The sequence below is a fragment of the Centrocercus urophasianus genome, unplaced genomic scaffold, assembly GCF_019232065.1.
Source record: "Centrocercus urophasianus isolate 14NV4802_14NV808 unplaced genomic scaffold, USGS_Curo_1.0 seq_34, whole genome shotgun sequence".
In the NCBI taxonomy this organism is placed as follows: Eukaryota; Metazoa; Chordata; class Aves; order Galliformes; family Phasianidae; genus Centrocercus; species Centrocercus urophasianus.
In genome coordinates this window covers 4520248-4539060 of record NW_024884911.1, presented here as the reverse complement: position 1 = coordinate 4539060, position 18813 = coordinate 4520248, and the positions used below count along the sequence as shown (strand labels likewise).

Genomic DNA, 18813 nt, shown 5'->3' with positions numbered 1-18813 from the left:
AGGAGGCATGAGTGGCCTCAGGGGCTGCCCAGAGCCCTCACACACCTTCTGCCCAGCCCTGTGGGTGGGGATGGAGAGGGAAGGATTCCCTGACCTTGCTCAGGGCACGCATCTTGCCTGGCCATGGAGCAGACAGGCGATGCCAGGACTGACAGGCACTGCAGCAGGAGCACGGCCAGGGGGTTATTAATAACCTGCTGAGTCAGGGGGGGCTCTTAGATTTCAGGATCACAAGATACAGGCACCAAGCAGCTCAGATGCATTCCCCCCCAATTCCTACTTTCGACACTGACAGGGACAACTGGGAAGCCAGGTGGGGGCTGATGTCGGGTGCCCTCCGGCGTCACACTGCCTGCAGGGCTGCCCAGCCCCATCCTGATGGTCCAAGGCACTCCAAGAGAGGGAGACACAGCTGCTGGGACATGTTTGGATCACCAGCTCGTTGCTCAGCCCCATGAACTACAGCAGGAAGTGGCAACTGGAGCCCTACTGCCTGTCAATATAACTGGATCACATTGTAGGGAGACAAGTGAGCGCCATGGCCTTTGCCTGCAGTCCTGCTTCCCTGTGGAGTCCTCTCTTCAGCCCCCAAATAAGCTGTGATGGGGCTGCCACCAAAAGGAATGGAGCCAGGGACATTACAAAGCACAAGGAGAACATGGAAGATCTTGCAGACATGCACATTGCTCCAATTGCAAGAGTTTTGCAGGGGATAAGAGCTGCAGGTTGGGGGTCAGATGTCCCAGAAAGCGCCTTGTCTCATCCTGGCTGCCACAATGTCACCTGTGCTCCTGCTGAAGCCCTCAGCCCTGCAACGCAGGCAAGCTGAGCTCTGCTCTGGGATGGCAATTCCTTCTGCTTTGCAATGGAAAAGCGGTCAGTGATGTGGAACTGATTAACTTTCCGATGCAGCAGCCCATGGCAGCCGTGTGCATTGCCAAGGTGCGATTTCTCCTGAGGCTGCTGTGTGCCTGGAGCAGCAGGAGCAACCTGAGCCCGAACCCTGTCCCAGCAGTGCTCCTGGCACCCAGCATCACCGTCTCTTTTTCCACGCAGGACAGGACCAAAATACCCCATCGCACCCCTCCACAGCAGCTGCTGGGGACATCACACTGATAGCATGGGCTTTCCCTGTCCCCTCTGCTGTCACAGTGCTCAGCCCCCAGCACCTGCAATTGCTATTGCTGTCGCTGCCACTTGCAGTGGCTGAAAGAAGTGAAGTGCTGAGGCTCTGCTGCATTCTGCATCCCCAGAAATGTCTCATTCCTTCGTGTCAGGCTGTCTGAGCAGCTAAGCCCAGCTCATTCCAATTAGCCCGGTAGTTCTCCAGTCTATCTACCTTTATGGACATGTTAGCATCTTACTATTTCCTGTGCTGAGCCTGGATGGAGGGGCGAGCAGGAGCAGTGTGGTGCTATGCAGATATGGCAATAACCCTTGCCGTGCCCCTCGCTCAGTGCTGAGCAGACAAACACAGATAGGCTGTATCAGAGAGACGCAGGAACCACATGCAGCCGGGAGCAGCCAACAGTGTTAAACCACAGGCTGGAGAGGAGCACGTGCCTTTGCTTTTAAACAAATGTTTTGCATTTTAGGAGATGTAGACAAACGATGGAAAAGCCTTGAAATCTTGTGGTCTTCTGGGTCTCCTTCCTAAATGGGTGCTGCTTCCCATCAGGGCCTGTGTGTAGGCTCATGTAACTCACTTGGATTGTAACAATCATTTACCATTGCGACGCATTCCAGCACTTAAATAAGCTCCTTGAGAGGGAGAGATAAGGTATCAGCTTTCCTGTTCATCTTGCCAGTCTGTCTGCAGCAGATAAGCATGTTGGGCAGCAGGAAAAAGGCTATCTAGAAAGGAAACGGAGCAACGGCCACTGTTATTACAGGAGGCTTTGAAAAAAGGAATGCCACCAGGAATCCCGCAGCCCAACGAGCCATTCCCAGCGGGACGTGATTGATGGCCAGAGCCCAGCTGCCTTCCTCCCAGCCACAGGCATCCTCCCATCGATCCCACAGGCAGAGTGCCCCAAACCTGCTGTTTTCCCTCCTGCCTTGCACCTGCTGCAAAGCTTGGGGTTGCTGTAGCATCCCTCATGTCCTTGGGAACCTCTCTTCCACCTATCACAGAGCAGGAGTGGGAAAAGGTTCTGGACAACCCCCAGCCTTTCTAAACCTATGTATGTGCTTGGGACAGGGCGGCTCAGCCACACTGGGGGGTTTCGTTTAATTTTGCCAGCTCCTTCCTGCCTGCCTCCCAAGTCATTCCCTCCATGTGCTCCCCTATTTCACTGTTTCCCATTAATCTGTGTTTTATATAACCCCTGGCATGTGCTGGCCACGAAGGCTATGCATTGCCGTGCTATTAATACACATCTTTAGGTTTAGGATTTAAAGCAAATAAAACCTTCTTGCAGCCCAGGGAAGCAAACCGTGACAAACCAGCACTGGCAGCTTGGAGGTGCAAATCCCAGCGGGGACAGAGCATCCTCACAGGGCACCTGCACCCGGATGGCAGCAGCAGGTTCCTTTACACCACGTGTGACTATTGCACAGCTCTTCAGCTGGGGAAAAACACCACTGAGCACGTTGGTCTCTGGGCAAGTGTTTCACTAGCATCCATCACTGCAGCTCTGAGCTCCAACTTCATTGCTCTTATTTTAATTAATCTCTGCAGGTCTGGCTTTTCAGCTCTGCAGAAGCCTGCTGGTCCTGGGAGGAGCTGAGAGAGCATATAGGGCCATGGAGATGATATTGGGGGGAAAGGGACTCAGCAAGGACAGGGTGGTTTCGGGGGAGAGAAAGCCAGAAATTTGGTTAAAAATAAATCCAGAAATTTGGCTGTTAGAAATCCTTAAACCAGTTGAGATCCCAACGCAATGCCCAGGTGCCCAGACCCATCCTTATCCACCCAGAAGCTCACAGTAACCACAGTGCAGAACATATCCACACCCCCAACAACGAGGCGCGATCTCTCACCCAGCCCCACTGAGCCAATTTGTTTCAATGCTGCAATTAGCACTTCATCACGGCCAAGCTCTAATTCCTCTCCGCCAGAGAGGCTTCACCCCGCTCAGCTCCAAGGCTTTACCTTGCTTTGGGGGCTGGAGGAGCATCTCCCCTCACGACTGCTCAGGCTGCAAGAGGTTAAGGATTTTATACAACTCCTACTTTCCCTAAATCTGCAATTCTTCCCTGCCTTCTATTTTTATAAAAAGAAAAAGGGGAGGAGGGATGGTATTTACAAGGGATTTCACTCAAATAATGAAATAAATGTGATCAGCTGGGGGATTCTTAATCCGCTTTGACTCTCGCATCCTGGGCAATGACCGCGGGGATCTTTGCTGACACCGATCCCGGCAAGGCAGGGAGCAAAGCACCCTTTGTGCCTGCCCAGCCCTGGATGGAGCACAGGGCTGGGAAGCACCGAGTGTTCCCTTATCTGGAGGACATTACCTGAGGCCCTTGTGTTGATGCTGGAGAAAAAAAACCCTTGGTCACCTGCTCACCCACAGCCACCGGCCATGTGTCTGTTTCAGTTTCCCTGGCTCTGTAGTGTATACCTGGGAAAGGAAGGAGCCCTCCTGTGCCTTTAGGTTTTGCCCAGTATATTTGATTTGTAGCCTGGGAATGACACAGTTATCACTTCAATGTAAAAACTCAACTGACAGTCAGTCACACAGCTGGTCTCCCTGACTGGGGGAGAGGTCTCTGAGCAGGAGATTCTTCAGAGTCTGCAGCTGCTGGGGGAGCTGGTTAAGCCTGAGGGTCCCTTTATCACCTCAGAGAGAATAAAAGGGATGAACTAGAGCCAGAACCCCTCTGTCACGAAGAGATCTTGTGTAACAGCCTTCCTAATGCTCCTGAGCCCTCAAATCCACAAACCCTCTCCCTGGGTGCCAGCCAGTGTCTGCACTTTCCTGCCCATCACAGCCTTGCTGTCACTCTGGGGCTGCAGAGAGGAGCCCCCAGCAGCCCTGGGCAGCCCTGCTGTGGAAAAGACATGTCCCACCACAATCCCACTCATCACAGAGCTCACCAATGCACAAAGTGTACAAATAAATCACATGCTTCAGTTGGGGAGCGGGAGCTGGACACCCAAGCTGTGATTCCCACATATGCCCACAGATATAATCCAGATTTGCTTCTTTCCTAGGCACCTCATACAATTTTTTTTCCTAATTATAATCCCTTTTGCTGCTGAGTACCATCAGCATAAGGGTGCAGGGAGGGGGTGCCCATCAATGCAATTGCTGCAGCTCTCCCAGCTGTGTCAGTGCACGCGATGCTGTCAGCAGCCCACTGAGCCCCTGTTTCCCCCCATGAGGCTTTTTCCTAATTCGTCTGTTAGGTGAACTGAAAGCAGAAGATACCCAGATCCACCTGGCTGCAGCCGCCCAGAATTGCTCCTTCCCAAATCTCTTATGGCTGAGTTTGGGGGCGTGAGGGCTCAGGGAAAGCTCTCTTTTATATTCCTGAAGATGCTCCAACCATTGGATACATCTCCATCCATAAACACCTTCAAGGAGGAAGAAGCACTCCTGGGGCTGGAGCCTGGCTGTAGGAACAGCTGCATTGCTCTCCTTGGGACCGCCAGGAGCGCAGGGCTGGGAGGCAGAAATGGCATCCACAAAACTCGAAGCCCAGGCAGATTTCCCTTCTCTTCCTGCTGCCTCCATGCCTCCACTCAGGATCCATCCCTGTGGGTGCAGCACAGGGTGCTGGATCCATCCCAGTTCCCAGCATAGCCCACAGCAGGGTGGATGAGCGATATTCCCAGCCTGGAAACTGGTTTGCCTGAGCTCCGGGGACACATAAGGACACAGCGGGGGGGGGGGAGCAGCCCCAAGGCAGTTCCCTACCATCCCTCACCGTTGCCATAGTGACAGAAGCTGGATTTCACCGCAGCGATGCTGGTACCCTGGGCACAGCAGCAAGAAGCACACCAGGCAGGCTCAGCATCAGCCATGCACCCATGCAGTGCTTCCCCAAAACATCCATGCAGTGAGCATCAGGGCCTTGGGGCACTTTGAACTGGACCCTTCCTCTGGTTCAGCAAGATGCTGATCCTTAAAGGGCATGGAGCCCTCTGCAATTCCCATTCAGGGGCTCCAGCCTCAGTGCAGGGCTCTGTACTGATTTCTCAGCTGGAGTCACCTGCCAGGGATAGATTTTCCCATTTATCATCTTTTTGTACTAATTATCAGAGAGCAACAAATGTTAACAACCTACAACAGTCATTATCTGCACGCTGCCTCATTCTCACCAGCCTGACCTGGAGGAATAGGGATCCCCAGGGTGCTGGGATGGGAGCTCAGGATCTGATTGCTGCCTGGCACTGCAAATCAGGGGGGTCCTGTTCAGCTGGGACAGCCAGGAAGACGGGCGCATTTGCAGAAACATCCAGCCAGAAAAATGCTGCATCCACTAGTGCCTTCTGTCATCTACCAAACAACAAACTCTGCTCTAAAGAGAAGGAAACTACCAAGAGTGGGAAGGTTTTGTGCAAAACAGGGGTTTTCTTAGCCATGGCCGTGACCTGGGCAGGGAACAGCTGGTTTTCAAGGAAGAAAGCAGTAGCAATAATAAAAAGCAGCAGCAATAATAAAAAGCAGCAGCACTGTGTTGGTGCATCACATTCACATCACAGTCAGCCCATCAGAACACTTAGCAGATATCAATTAGCTCTGCCTTGCAGTTGAGGAAGGTCAGGAATGCCCTCCTTGTTTCACACTGGGTGAGACACAGATGCTTTCAGGATTTTCCTCTTCAAACAGGTTAGGGCTGAGCCAGCAGCCTGGTCCTGGCCTCCTGCTGCCCTGCTGGGTGCAACAGAAAGCATCCAGGGCTGCAGGGGACTCACCTTGGGCATTGCCCTCTATAGCATTATTTGGCATAAGTATAAACTCATAGCTGTGAAGAGGTAGGAAAAAGAAGCTGTGCCTCTCGACCTGCTTTGTGAACTCACCACCATCCAACACAACGCCCCCTGCCAGGGTGAAAATGGGCAGCAGTATTTGCCACTTAGCAGGCAAAAAAAAGCAACCCATAAACACCCCATGGTGAGCACAAACCTCAGAGCCACCCCGAGCTGCCCTCTGTCCCTTCCCTCAGCAGAAGAACCAAGCAGGGCAGGATTTTCACCATTATTTATTATCTGTGAAACGCCAGCAGTGTCCTGACTCTGCACAAGACACAGTTGCTTGGCTTACAAAAAGAAAAAGCACTGTGGTCAAAATCCTTTAGCCTCCAGACAGTTAACAGCCGAGTCCTCAGGAAGCTCTTAGGCGCTGCCCACGCTGAGGACAAACCCAGGTGAGAGGTGAACCATTCCAATGAGGCAGGTGGAGCTCATTTCTCTCGCCTGTGAAGCTTAATTTGATTGCTGTCCAAATACAGTTTGAGAACATGGCCAACAACATTGGGCTCTAAAACCCAATCCATTGCAAGAAACTTTCTTTTCCAGGCAGGGAAGCAACATTAAAAAACGCCACTACTCATGGAAGTTACAACTGTTTCCAACAAACAATAGGTAAAAAATACCAGGAGAAGGGGACTCAAAGTATCTGCTGGTTTTGGGTGGAAAGGCATCGAGTCCCCCGTGCTCACCAGATGGATATCAACATCTGACACGTGTTGGAAGACATCCATATCAACTCCACCAGCCTAAACTGCAGGTAGCCGAACACGAAGCCGGAGAGCACGTCTGTGATGTGGTGCCGACCGATCATAACGCGGGAAAAGCCAACGCAGAAAGCCCAAAGGACCAGCAGGATGCGGAGTGGGATGGCCAGGACCAGGTGGTTGAGTAGGAACTTGGAGAGCATGGCGGCACGGCTGGCGTGCCCAGCTGGGAACGCATAGGTGTCCATGGTCAGGTAGTCCAAGAGCCCGGGGCTGATGTCGTACGGACCCTTGCGCTTGGCTAACTTCTGCAACCCGGCCACGATCATGATGTCCAACAGCAGGGCTGTAAAATGAGACAGAGGCAAAAGTCAAGGGCAGTTTGCAGTGCTGAGCACACAAAGGTCATCACTGTGCTTAAAACAAGGCTCAGGTTCAGCCCGTCAGCTGCAGGTCACCCAGCTGGCAGCTGACCTCCCAGCTGAGCGCCATCAGCACCACCGCGCAGTGCAGAAACACAAACCACAGAGCACCCTCAGCACCAAATGACCTTTCAAACTGCTCTGGAACAACACCCATCTGTACTTTATCCTCTTTCCCTTCCTTCCATCCCTCTAGCACCAGCCAATGCTCCTGGCATTTCTACTTCCCAGCCAAACTCCTGCTTTTTCTTCCCAGACAAAGGTGATGCACCAGGGAAGCCCAGGGAGTGTAGGTGTGCACATGGAGGCGGTCGGAGCAGAGGTGCTTTAATAATCCTTTCATTCAGGGGATGAATAAAATGGACCTTTAGCACTGCTAGGTCAGATGTTCATCAAACAGTGTTCAGAAAGCAGAAAGCCTCATTCGCTTGCGTTTCCTGATCTGAAGGCATGCTAGCATCAGAACTGGAGGGTTAATGTGCTGTTAAAAGTAAAAAAAAAAAAAGAACCAAACCTAAGTGCGCTCCATCGAGTGTTTTTTTGTACTTCCTCCTACACTTTCTGTTCCCTTCATGATGAGGAAGCAGCCTCAGCAGCCTGCCCAGCCCCAGCTGGGGGTGCAACCAGCACCCGTCCATCTGCAGCACACACACCCAGGCACACACACACCCTTCAGGCCGAGAGCAGTGGAGGTTGGAGGGGACAAAACCACAGGAGGGAACCTGGGGGGGACTGATTGAGCAGACAGACACTTGGGGCTGTTGCATGTGCAGTGAAGAAGGCAGAGAGGTGAGATTAGGGGAGCAGGCACCGTAGTTCTAAGCCTTTTCCTCCATGCACATACAGGCAGCACTGAGTTGAAAGCAGCAAAGACACCAAAGGAAGGGTTTGATCTCACCCATTACTTCTCATATTCCTTTTTTTTTTTTTTTCTCTAGGATCCAGAATTTTCTCTTTAGCCTGTTATGAGAGAAGCACTGCAAGTCCATGCAATCACAGAAAGCACGGCTAACATCCAAAACTTCCTTACAGTGCAAACCCAACAAGCGAGCCCTGCCCATCTGCGACAATTCAGCATCAGAGATCACCTTGGTAAAGCAAATAGCCAACATCTGGCATCAGATGCACAGCAATGAGCTGAAAGCGAGCCCCCCGGGCAGACATTTTATATCTATTAATAAGAGAAGGAAAACAATTATCTGCCTCACTCCTACTGCCACATGTTAGGAGCCCATTAGGAGCAGAGAGGCAAAACCTGCACAGGCAGAGCACAAGGACAAACCCATAGAACTGCCTTAGCAAAACCAAACCAACTGCAGCCCTCTCCCCAAAGGGAAGCTGATGCAGCTGCTGTCCTGTCCCTGCCAGGTCCCTTCTGTCCCAGCCCAAGCTGCAGTGACAGCAGGGTGAAGGGCTGTTCTTGCTGCCCATGGGCATCACCTGCCCGTGCTGGAGCCAGGCAGCATCCCCTGGGGACCGAGTGGGCTCCAGCTGAGGTGTTTACAGAGATGTTTACATAAGTATCAAAATCACAGCTGAAAACTAGCCTGGGTGCAGTGCTGGGGGATAGAAAAATAGGAGGAAGCCAAAAAAGCCTTTGGCTTTGTCTGTTCCCACAGCCCCGATCCACATGACGTGGTGCACATGAGGCTGATTGCTGTGCCCAGGCACGTGGCAGAGGAAAAATTGAGTTCAGTGGGAGCAGCGTGCCCATCCCCTGCTCATTTTAAGGCAGGGCAAGCCAGGAAGTTGCTCAGTGCCCAACGCTCCCTAAGCCAGCAGTGCTTTGACCCCTGCCCCACTGTGTCAGAGGCCACGCGTAGGGCCCAGGTTGGCTCTGATGGTGCTTTGTTTCCAGATGAGCCAACTTCAGACACACAGGATCATAGAACTGTAGAATTGCTCAGGTTGGAAAAGACCTTCAAGCTCATCAAGTCCAACTACAACCTAACCATACTCCCCTAACTAACAACCCACATGTCACCCTCCCTAGGAAATAGTTCCTTTTGATCCACAATTAGAATTCCCCCAACATTTGCTTTGAACTGGAGCTGTTCAGTTATTACATACAAGCCCTATCCTACTGCTTCTGCAAGGAGCTTCCCAAACCTCCTGCAGGCATGAGGCTCCCTGATCTGGAAAATGAGCCATTTGCAGCCTTGGCTACTTGACACTAATGAAAGATGCAGGTTCCAGAGCATCATCACCCTCGCTCCAGATGAGCTCCACTCCTCTGGAAGTGAACTCCTCTCTTGCATTTTCTTCCCCAAACACAGCACCATTAGGTGCAGGAGCTGACAAAAGGCACAGATGGCACGACACAGTTAAGCACTGAATCAGACACTGTGGTGTTTTGGGGAAGGTTATGTTTTGGCTGAACAAGCAGCAGAGGGTTCTGGCTATGGGGTGAAAGGCATGCTAGGCCAAGTGGCCACGGGGAAGGAAAAGAATGGCAGAAATCAGCACTGTGCAATTAATTAAAAAGTCCAGTGACTGATTCCATCACCATTCTGCACCAAAGCTGGCCTGAGCCCTGCTGCCTGCTCAGCATCCCTGCTCCTGCTGCTCACCCGCTGCACCTCCGCTGCTTCTGCTCCTGCCAAGAAGCTGGGGACAAAGCTGCTCACCCATCCTGTGGATGCCCTGCTCAGCCCTGCTCAGTCCTCCACAGCAGCCAGCAGCTCGTGTCCCTGCCCAGAGGGGCAATGGGAAGCTGCTCGGGAGTGACAGACACGAGCATGACTCATTTCCCTTGTTTATTCCTCCTCTTCCCATTCAGCAACCCTCGCACTTCTTTTCTCTTTCAATCTGCATTCAGACTGGGGAATATTTTGCCTGCTCGATTTTAAGCTTCCTGCAATTCCCTGAGGGCTTCACACAGGGATTCAGGGCTCACACCATCTCCAGAACCAAAAAGGCAGGACCTGACCTCAATGCTGACCACAGGGACTTCTCAACCCTGGATCTAAAAGAGACCTTGCACAGATCCATGGAAATATCCCCCGTGTCTGCTGCAGCCACAGCAAAATGGGCTCCAGCCTGTCACCAACTGTCCTCTGCACACAGGGACACTGCAGGCTGCACGTCTGCCCTGCAGTGGACAGAATGCACTTGCCATAAAGCACGCAGGAGAGGAAGGGAAGGGGGCAGGGAGCTGGGCACTGTTTGCTGCTCGGAGCTGCCTGAACTCACCCAGGGGTATGGGGTAAGGATGATACCTACCAAAGGACCAAGGGCAGGAAAATGATGGGCAGATTAGCAGCTGGATGTGATGGAGAGGAATGTTTAACGTCAGGCTGGACCTGTGACATGGATGCAGGGAGTGGGAGCGTTCCTGAGCAGGGAACACACACAGGGTGCCAGCCCTTGGGCTGCTCTCGTCTGCTGAAATGCTATCTGCCCTGTCTAGCTCAGAAAATCCCCAGCCTCGCAGTGGGAAAATGAAAAGGAAAAAATAGACACATCTGGCCCCAAACCATCTCTGGGGCTCTCAGCTTAGCAAGCTCTGCTGCGTCCGGACTGATCCATCTGCCAGCACAGCTCCCCGTCCTCTCTGCTGGGTCTGAGCTGCTGAGCCCCGAGGCTCAGTGGGATGAGTTTGTCTGTACTGCCTGGGCATTTAATCTGCTCGGTGACCTTTAACAGCAGCGGGCTGTACGATCCGAATCTTCACTGCGTGGATTCCGAAGGAAAGCAGCTCCATACACAAAGTCCCTCTGTACGGCTAGAGGAGGGTCAGAGGGTCTTTGAGGGACCCGGGGAAGGCATTTCTTTCTTCATTTTCCCTTAAACTACCACTTTCCTGGCAGTTTGCTCTTGTGTGGAGGCTGCATGACAGCCTCCAGAGATCTCTCTGTATGTATTTATAAATACATATATATAGGGCTCAGAATGAAGTCGCCGTTCTGCAGGGCGATGTGCCTCACAGCGTTATGGCTTTGTTCCCAGTTGGACTAATGCTAGGTCTGCATCCACGGGGAGAGCATGGACTGAATTCTTGCTGACCTCCAGGCCTGGAGAAACAGTCCTGGCCTCCCTATGGTAGATCACCATATTCCGTCCCTCCTTACTCTACGAAGGTGCTCAAATCTGGAAAGACAATCAGTCTAACGAGATCAGTCTGTTAAGCTTAATGAATAGGAGGTGAAGAGGTGACTTGAGCACTGTCCAAAATATTGAAAGGCAGAAGGGATGCTGGATAAAAGAGCTATTCAGCTGAAGAGACAATGGTGTGCGGAGGCAACGGAGGGCAGGGAGCAGTCAAACTAAGAGCAATGCGCTTGTGAGATCACCTACCCCTGCATTCTGTATTCTGTGATACAGAAATGGTTCTGACAAGCTCAGCGCCACTCCAAATCTTACATCTGATTGAGTGTTTGGGTTTTTTCCCTTAGCAAATTGAACAGGAATAAATTCAGGGATGTGCTACCGCCTGTATTTTGCTGTGGGTTAGATCAGGATCCAAACGTTCTTTGCTGGCTTAGCAGCCAATGAATCACTGCGTTCGGATCCATGCTCTCTCCAGATGGATCAGAACCAGAAACCAAGGCACTGCTTTCCCTCAAGAGTTCAACAGCTCTTCTGCCTGGTTCTAGAGAAGCTCCAGTGATGACAGCTTTATATCTGCTTTCCCTCTGAAAACCCAGTTGCAAGGTTCAAATGGTTTTCTAAGCATTTCAGTTTCCACGAGATTCTTGTGACTGCAAAGAACAGCTTGACTGGCCCTGAAATTCCAACACTGCCACACAAATAAAGCGAGCTTTAGCTGGGAGCTTTCCCAAGCTCTGATTTCTGCAGTGAGGCAGAGGGGGAGCAGACTTTCCTCCTGACTCTTTCACAGCCAGGCCTGGCAGTACCAAGGCAGTCTTCCTGAAAGCACATTCTGGCAGAATGATTTTGACAGTGGGCACAGATAGCCGATTTCTTCCATCTTTTCAGTAACAGGCTGAGATCGTGCTTCTCTGTTTGGCATTTGCTGGAAAAAAGATTGCGATGAGGAGGAGAATCAATAAATTCCATCACAGATGACAACCGCGGAGGGAAAACATTGCTGGGGGTTGCTAATCAACATCAGCAGTCAGGATGGATGGCGTGTCCCAGGGAGAGAGGTCAGAAGCCCTCACCCTAAATGCTCCCACTCTTCTTGGCACAGATCCTACCAAGATCCCCCAGCGCAGTTCCCCCCCTCCATCTGCAGTGGTGCTCCTGCCAGGTTCCTGGTCCCATTTCGGCAGTCTCCTGTCTCCTCGCCTTGAAAGCCTGATTGCAAATCCTAAACAAGTGCTCTGTGATGGGCTGGCTGCCTGCCCAGAGACTGCATCAGAAATTCTGCTTGATGTATCAAACCCTGAGCAAGCCAGGGGGAAGGGCGGAGAGCCAGGGGAGGTAAAGACGGGGTGCTGCAGACAACCCCAGCTTCCCTGCTTCCAGGAGCCCAGCAAAGCACCAGCAAGCTTCCCTTCTCCCTTTGACCTGTCCCTGCTGACCTGCTGGATTTCAATCCTAGGAAAACAACAGTGAGAGGGAGCCAGCACACCAGATGCAGCAGCACTGTCACACCCCTCCTTTCCTCTTGGGGTCTGAGCCCCAAGCTCCCCTGCTGAACTCCTTCATCCATCAGCAATGCAGGCATTCCAGCAGCAGCCGCTCTGATATTAGGAGCTCCTGACTGCAATCTCAGATATCAACCCAAGGCCACGCTTGCAGAGATCCTGTTCTGCAGAGCAACACGAGTCCTGCCGGGAGAGCTCTGCTGGGAGGCTGCAGGCACCTTGGCCAACGCAGCCTGGAGCTGCCTTTGCATTTGGCCTCCTGGATGGCGATGGAAGAGCAAGAAGGCTTTCCTTGGTTTTAAGCCAAAAGCGGCGTGAACTCTTCATAAAGACCTCAAATATGTTGGACTCAAAGAGGTGGATTTTCAGGCCCCAGAACTGTCGGAGCCTCTCAGGTCAAGAGACCTCTGGAAATTGTGCCGGCTGATGTTGGCTGCCTCCTATTTCATCCTCGTGCCCTTTCAGATGGAGCTTCTTTTCTCAGCGAGGGTTTTGACCCGGAGCACTGAGCGGCCTGGGGAAGAAGTGCTGACGTTGGCAGCCCTGCATCACGCCGATGCTATTCTGGCTTCCTCCCCACCATGGCGTCCCTTCATTGGATGTCACAGCACGAGGACAGCCTCTTCAAAGGCAGAGGGGAGAACAGGGAAGCTACAACTGTGCTTTTCAAATTGGTTCAGCACAATCTTTGCCCTCCTTAAAGGATGAACTTCTGGAAAAAAAACTTGAGCTGTGCTGCAGCACCCATACAGCACACACTGCTGAAATAAAGCCTTGCTGTGACCCTTCACAGTGCTCCTCGAGAAACAAAGGCCTAAACCTAATGCCTTCAAACCCTTGTGCTGACTGAAAGTGCGAGCTCTGCACGCCTGTTTTTGGAGAGGGTGAAGAGCTTGGGGTGATCACAGCCACTATCACCAGGCTGCAGGCCAAAGGCAGAAGGGAGGAAAGAGGAGGACCCTGGGGGAGACAGCCAGGGTGGGCAGGGGTCTGGATGTGGGGCGCAGATGTGGGGCCTGGTCATGGCTGGGACATTGGCTGCTCTGCCATGATCGACCTCAAGTAAAGGACCAGGAAGGGAGCCAGAGAGATCAGAGCTGTGCTCATGGCCACCAGGTGAAATGAGTGCACGGAAAAGAGGACAGCAGCAAGAAAGGCCCTCCTGGGATGAAGGATGTGAGATCAAATCACAGCAAGAAATGAGACAGGACTCCATCAGGCGGCTGCTGAGCTGTGGAGCCTGAGCCCGCTCAAGGAGGAGCAGAGGGGATGGAAATGTTTGTTGTTTATTTTCCTACGGCTCTGATCCACGTATCAAATTTACAATATTCATGTTTTCCCCAACTCAACAAACCACCAGGGCTGATGGCTATAAATCAACACCATGACCGCCGGCGTCCACCTGCACTCACAGACACTTTCTTGGCCCTATTAAACCAACCCAAGCCTTGTGCAGGGCTGCTCTATCGCTATGGCCATCCACCAGGATCCCTGCACCCCTACGACAACATCCATCACCCCCAGCACCCAGGAGCAGCACGAAGCTGCCAAGGCAGCCAATAAGCACAGCGTTCCCCGGAAAGGTCACTGAGACATCGCGGTGGGAGCAGCCAGAGGAGGAGCCCCAGTGCCACCGACCCTTGTGAGCGGGGCTGGGCAGTCCTGTTGGGATGGGGCTTTGCCACTCACCTAGCAGCAGGTTCATGAGGACCTCCTGGCCCGCCAGCGTGCTGCTCTTCACCAGGCAGATGAGCGTGCCTGCGATCCAGGGGATGCCGTGCCCCGTTATCCCCAGCAGGTTGATCATGGAGCGGGCACCCCCCCAGGACGAGGCTCTGTTGGCACACACCCCCAGCCGCTTGGACATGCAGATATCGATGGCCAGCAGGGAGTTGAAGGCGATTCCCTTGAAGGAGGGGTTGAGCTGCATGCAGTCCTCTTCGGGCAGCTGCTGCGATTGCCTCTGCTCCTTGGGGCTGCTGTTCTGGGTTCCGGCCGCCGCTGTTTGGCCGCTCTGCTTCCTGCCCGAGCTCCTGCTCTCCTGGGTCCCTTTCGGGGGCTGGTTCAAGGAGAGGAACTCAGCCCTGTTGAGGACATTGTTCCTGTCTCGCGCTCTGGACCGAGTCTGGGATGCTGGCATTGCAGTCTTTCTCTAATTGAACTGCTTTGCAAATACCGGGAAGGAGAGAAATCCCTCTTCTCCCTGCAGAAATCTTCCCCACGCCCACCCTCACAAGCTGCGAATTTGGGAAGCTACAAAGGTTCCCCTCTGTTGCAGTTGCCCCCAGCACAGTCTGCAGCTGTTAAATATAGAGTAAGGAATGCACATGGCTGTTTACTTCATGGGCCTAGCAAGCTTGGAAGGAAAATTAATGCCAGGCTTGGCAGCCACTCCAGTGCCAGGGAAAAAGGTTAAACAGCCAATAGATTGGAAGAAGAGGAGGGAAATGCTTTGTGCCAAAGGTTGGTTGCTTCTGGCCTGGTCTATTTAAATCTTCCAATAGCTTATTTCCCAGAGCTGCAAGGGAAACTGGGAAATGTAGTTTGGTTTGGTTTTGGGTTTTTTTTTGTTTTTTTTGGTAGTGTAATTCACGTTTTAATATCAGAGCATCATCAATGGAAGAGAGCATCAGTGCTGGGAGCGACCACAGTGCTCCTGTGGCAGTCAGTGAAGCCTCCAAACTGGGCATCACTCGGTGACTACCCTGCAAAGGGCACAACCTGGATCCCTCCCGGCCCGCTCTGTTCTGTCTCTCCTCCCCACAGGGGCACCCTCAATAACATTTCCCTCTCCCTGATGTGAACGCCTTGCAAACACCCCCAGCCCCATCCCCTCCCCTGGCTCAGCACATGCCCCTGCACGGCATCCATCGCTGCCCTGCCTCCAGCCCCAGCCGAGCAGCACCTTCTGATTAAAAGAGACACTGCGCTGCTAATGAATTCCCATCCCCCTGCCCCCGGCGCTGAGCGTGCCCTAAATACAGCACGCCTTTCTGCCGTGTCATCCCGCATCGCATCGCAGACCCCGCGCTCAGAGCAGGTGACAGCAGAGCCCGTCCCTGAGCTGCACACAGCAGTGGTGGCATCAGCCCCAGCATGGCAGCGCTGCAGCCCTGGGGCCCCGCAGAGGGAGGTGGGGAAGGTGAGCGTGGCACCAGGCGGCAAAATGGGCACCGCTCCTGGATCCGTGCTGCTGCTTCCCCATAGGAATGAGGAGTTATAAAGGTCAGCGTTGGTACGGGTAACACTGTGAAACAGCACCCGTGTCTCTTTAAAAGCCTTATACAAAATGTACAGCAGAGCCTGAGTGCTAAATTAAAGGTGGTTCTTGGCTTTGTGAGGCAGCAAGCAGAACTTTGTGCTTCTTGTCTGTGGTTCTCCAAATCCTCGAGCTGAGCTGCACACTGTGCCCATCTGACACCCACACTGCCATGCTGGGCCAGCAAATCCGTGCTGGAGCCCTCACTCCCTCTTGGGTTTTGCTTATGAATCAAAGGAAAATAACACACATCAACTTATTTCTGAATCACATCCTCCAGGAGCCTATCTCGAGCATGTGACAGCGCCTGTGGGCTGCGGGAAGAGCTCTTCCCCTCCTTCCCAACACATCAGTGCAGCTCCTTCCACCTCAGGAATTTCTGTTGGGGTTGAGGCAGCCCACGAGGGACACCTCGATGCCACCTGCTGCAGGGCTGCTGTGGTGCAAGGCTCCTTGCAAGCATCTGTGTGCAAAGAGTTAATGTGATGGTGGCCAGGAACCTGCAGAAATAGAGCGGCTTGGCTCGTCACCTCTCGTCCCCTCCCCTGCTGGGGATGCTGAGCTATTACTGAGCACGTTCCTCGGGAGGTGTCACTGGGAAAAAATACCCTGCAAGCACTGGGAGCTGCTTTCATCTGGTGCCTGTCTGTCCTCTGACACATTTGTGGACGTGGGGCTTTGCTCTGCATGGCACACACTGAGGCCAGAATGTGACAGGCGTGAAGGAAGCACGTGCTGCTCGTGGTGAGAGCAGAGCAGGAGAGGAGAGCAGCAGTGTCCCAACAGTGGGGCTGTTCTCTTTCATAGGAAAGGAGAATCTGCCTTTCAGCAAGCCTGGAAAGCACGAGGCTGATGGGACCACACTGCAGGGCAGTGATGGATGGAGCATCAAGCACACAGTGGAAGGAAAGCAACCCCCAGCATCACCAGCTCCTCCCAGCTGGTACTTGGCCTCAAAAACCAACTCCACCAGCAAGGCACAGCAACCACTCTGCATGAGGCACAGTGATTCAATCACACTGACCGGAGCACTGGAGGCAGGCGTGGCCAACACCAAAGCAAACTCCAGCTGAAGATGAAAAGCTGATTTAATTAGAGTGAGATAATGCCATTTCCTAGTCGACCAGAACATGGGAGAATGCCAAGTTGAAGCAAAGCAGGGGTGAAACTAGAGAGGAGCTGGGATCTCAGAACATGCAGCTTCACCAAATTCATAATGCTCTGAGAAACTGTGACAAGCTTGTTTGAAAGGTGTGAAAGAGTCTTGGAAAATGTCAAAGTATTTCAGCACCTTCTGGAGGTTGCTGAAGAAACTGGATTTTTCATTGGGAGATGCTCATTTCATTCTTTCCTGCACCTCCTGGACTCATTCTTAGTTTTTCCCTCTGTTTCAAGGCTGGTAACGGCACCCTTCACAGACATCCTGAGAAGTTTCAAGCAGGTAAATATTTAGCTGACATTTTGAGAAACATAGGAAGAAAACCGTAACAATACACGGCAATGGTTGCACTCCCTGCCACATCATTGGCACAAAGGTCTTCGGTGCACACCCTGCATGGAAGGGCAGCACCCAGCTGCAAGGTGCACGGGGTTGGAGCAGGGCTCCCAGGCACACATGGGCAGGAGCCCCCCAGGACCTCGGAGCCAGCAGGAGCAGCGGGAGGGAATCTGCCCTGCCTGTGGCATTCCCTCGCCAGGAGCACCTCGTGGCTGCCATCTTTGCTGGAGGCCAGACAAGAAGCGCACAGATATTGGAAAATGCTGAGTTTGCTGTTGCAAGGTGCTGAGTCTGCAGTGAGCGTGGGGCACGAAGGAGTAACAGGAGTTTCCTCAGCTCCAGGCAGCCGTGCAGCACTGCAAGCAGCGCAAAATCATTCTTGGCTCTCAGCGCAGGGGGTTTCCCCTTTAGGAGAGCATCAAGGTAGGTGTGCGACGCTCAGCACACAGCAGCTATTGCCCAACATGTGCACACCTGGTGCTGAGCTCTGCTGGGTGGCACCGACCCCTAAAGCTATCCTCAGTACCCAGCGCACTGAGGCCTCTGGCTCTCCCATTGCCTGCCCCAGCTGCTGCTCAGAGAGCTTTGTGTTCCCATTGCTTGAACCAGGGCTGCAGGTTTGGAGAGCATCCCTTCAGTGAATCGACCAGCTGGGAGAAAAACCTTCACCAATACTGCGAGAAAACACATTGCATCTGAGCTGAGAAAAAGAAAAGGAGGGAAGGAAGGAAGGGAGGCAGGGTGGAAAAGAGGGAGAGAGAGAGGGAAAGAAGAAAGGAAGGAAGGAGAGGGGAAGGGAAGGAGAGAAGGAGGGAAGGAAGGAAGAAAAGAGGGAGGGGAGGAGGGAACAAAAGAAGGAAGGAAGGAAAAAAAAAAAAAAAAAAAAAAAAAAAAAAAAGGAAGACGAAGAAGAAGGAAAAAGCCCCTACCCTTTATTTGTACAAAAACTACATTACCCACAATTCACGGCCACGTGGGAGGAAATGCTGTTTCTGCAAAGGAGGTTTAGCTTCAACAGCTGCAGTTTAAAAGCGAAATGCAGGGGGAGGGATGGGGCTGAGCGCTGCAGGGCGGGCGGTGCGGGGCACGGAGAGCCGCTGCGCTGCGCTGCGCTCCGGAGCGCGATGTGGCTGCGGGGCTGCGGACGGAGCCGCTCGGGGCCGGGGCTCGGGTCACTTTGCCGCAAAGTTTGACCCGGCCGAAACGTTGCGGTTGCTGCGGGTGCCCCCCCCCCCTCCTCCCCCGCGCCCCCCGGAGCTGAAAGGCTGAAACCCAGCGGGGAGGGGGGGAGGAAAGGGGGGGGGGGGGGGAACCGGCGTCGTTCCCGTATGCGTGAATGTATTGCGAGAGAGGAAGCTTGCGACAGCCGAGAGGCGGAGGCACCGATTCTGCTTCTCTCACCTCCGCGGGCATTTAGCAGAGAAGCAGCGAAGAAATCAAATAAATAAATAAATA

General features: G+C 53.0%; 1 protein-coding gene across 1 annotated transcript; it reads right to left on the bottom strand.

Annotated features, from left to right (window-relative positions):
• Positions 1-6156: 6156 nt before the first annotated feature.
• Positions 6157-15381, bottom strand: PLPP7 (phospholipid phosphatase 7 (inactive)). The gene is made up of 2 exons (XM_042830735.1): positions 14291-15381; positions 6157-6973 (listed from the first exon to the last, which is right to left on the bottom strand). Exons 1-2 carry the CDS (start codon positions 14739-14741, stop codon positions 6609-6611), a joined length of 816 nt encoding a protein of 271 aa, XP_042686669.1. The 5' UTR covers positions 14742-15381; the 3' UTR covers positions 6157-6608.
• Between the last annotated feature and the right edge of the window lie 3432 nt (positions 15382-18813).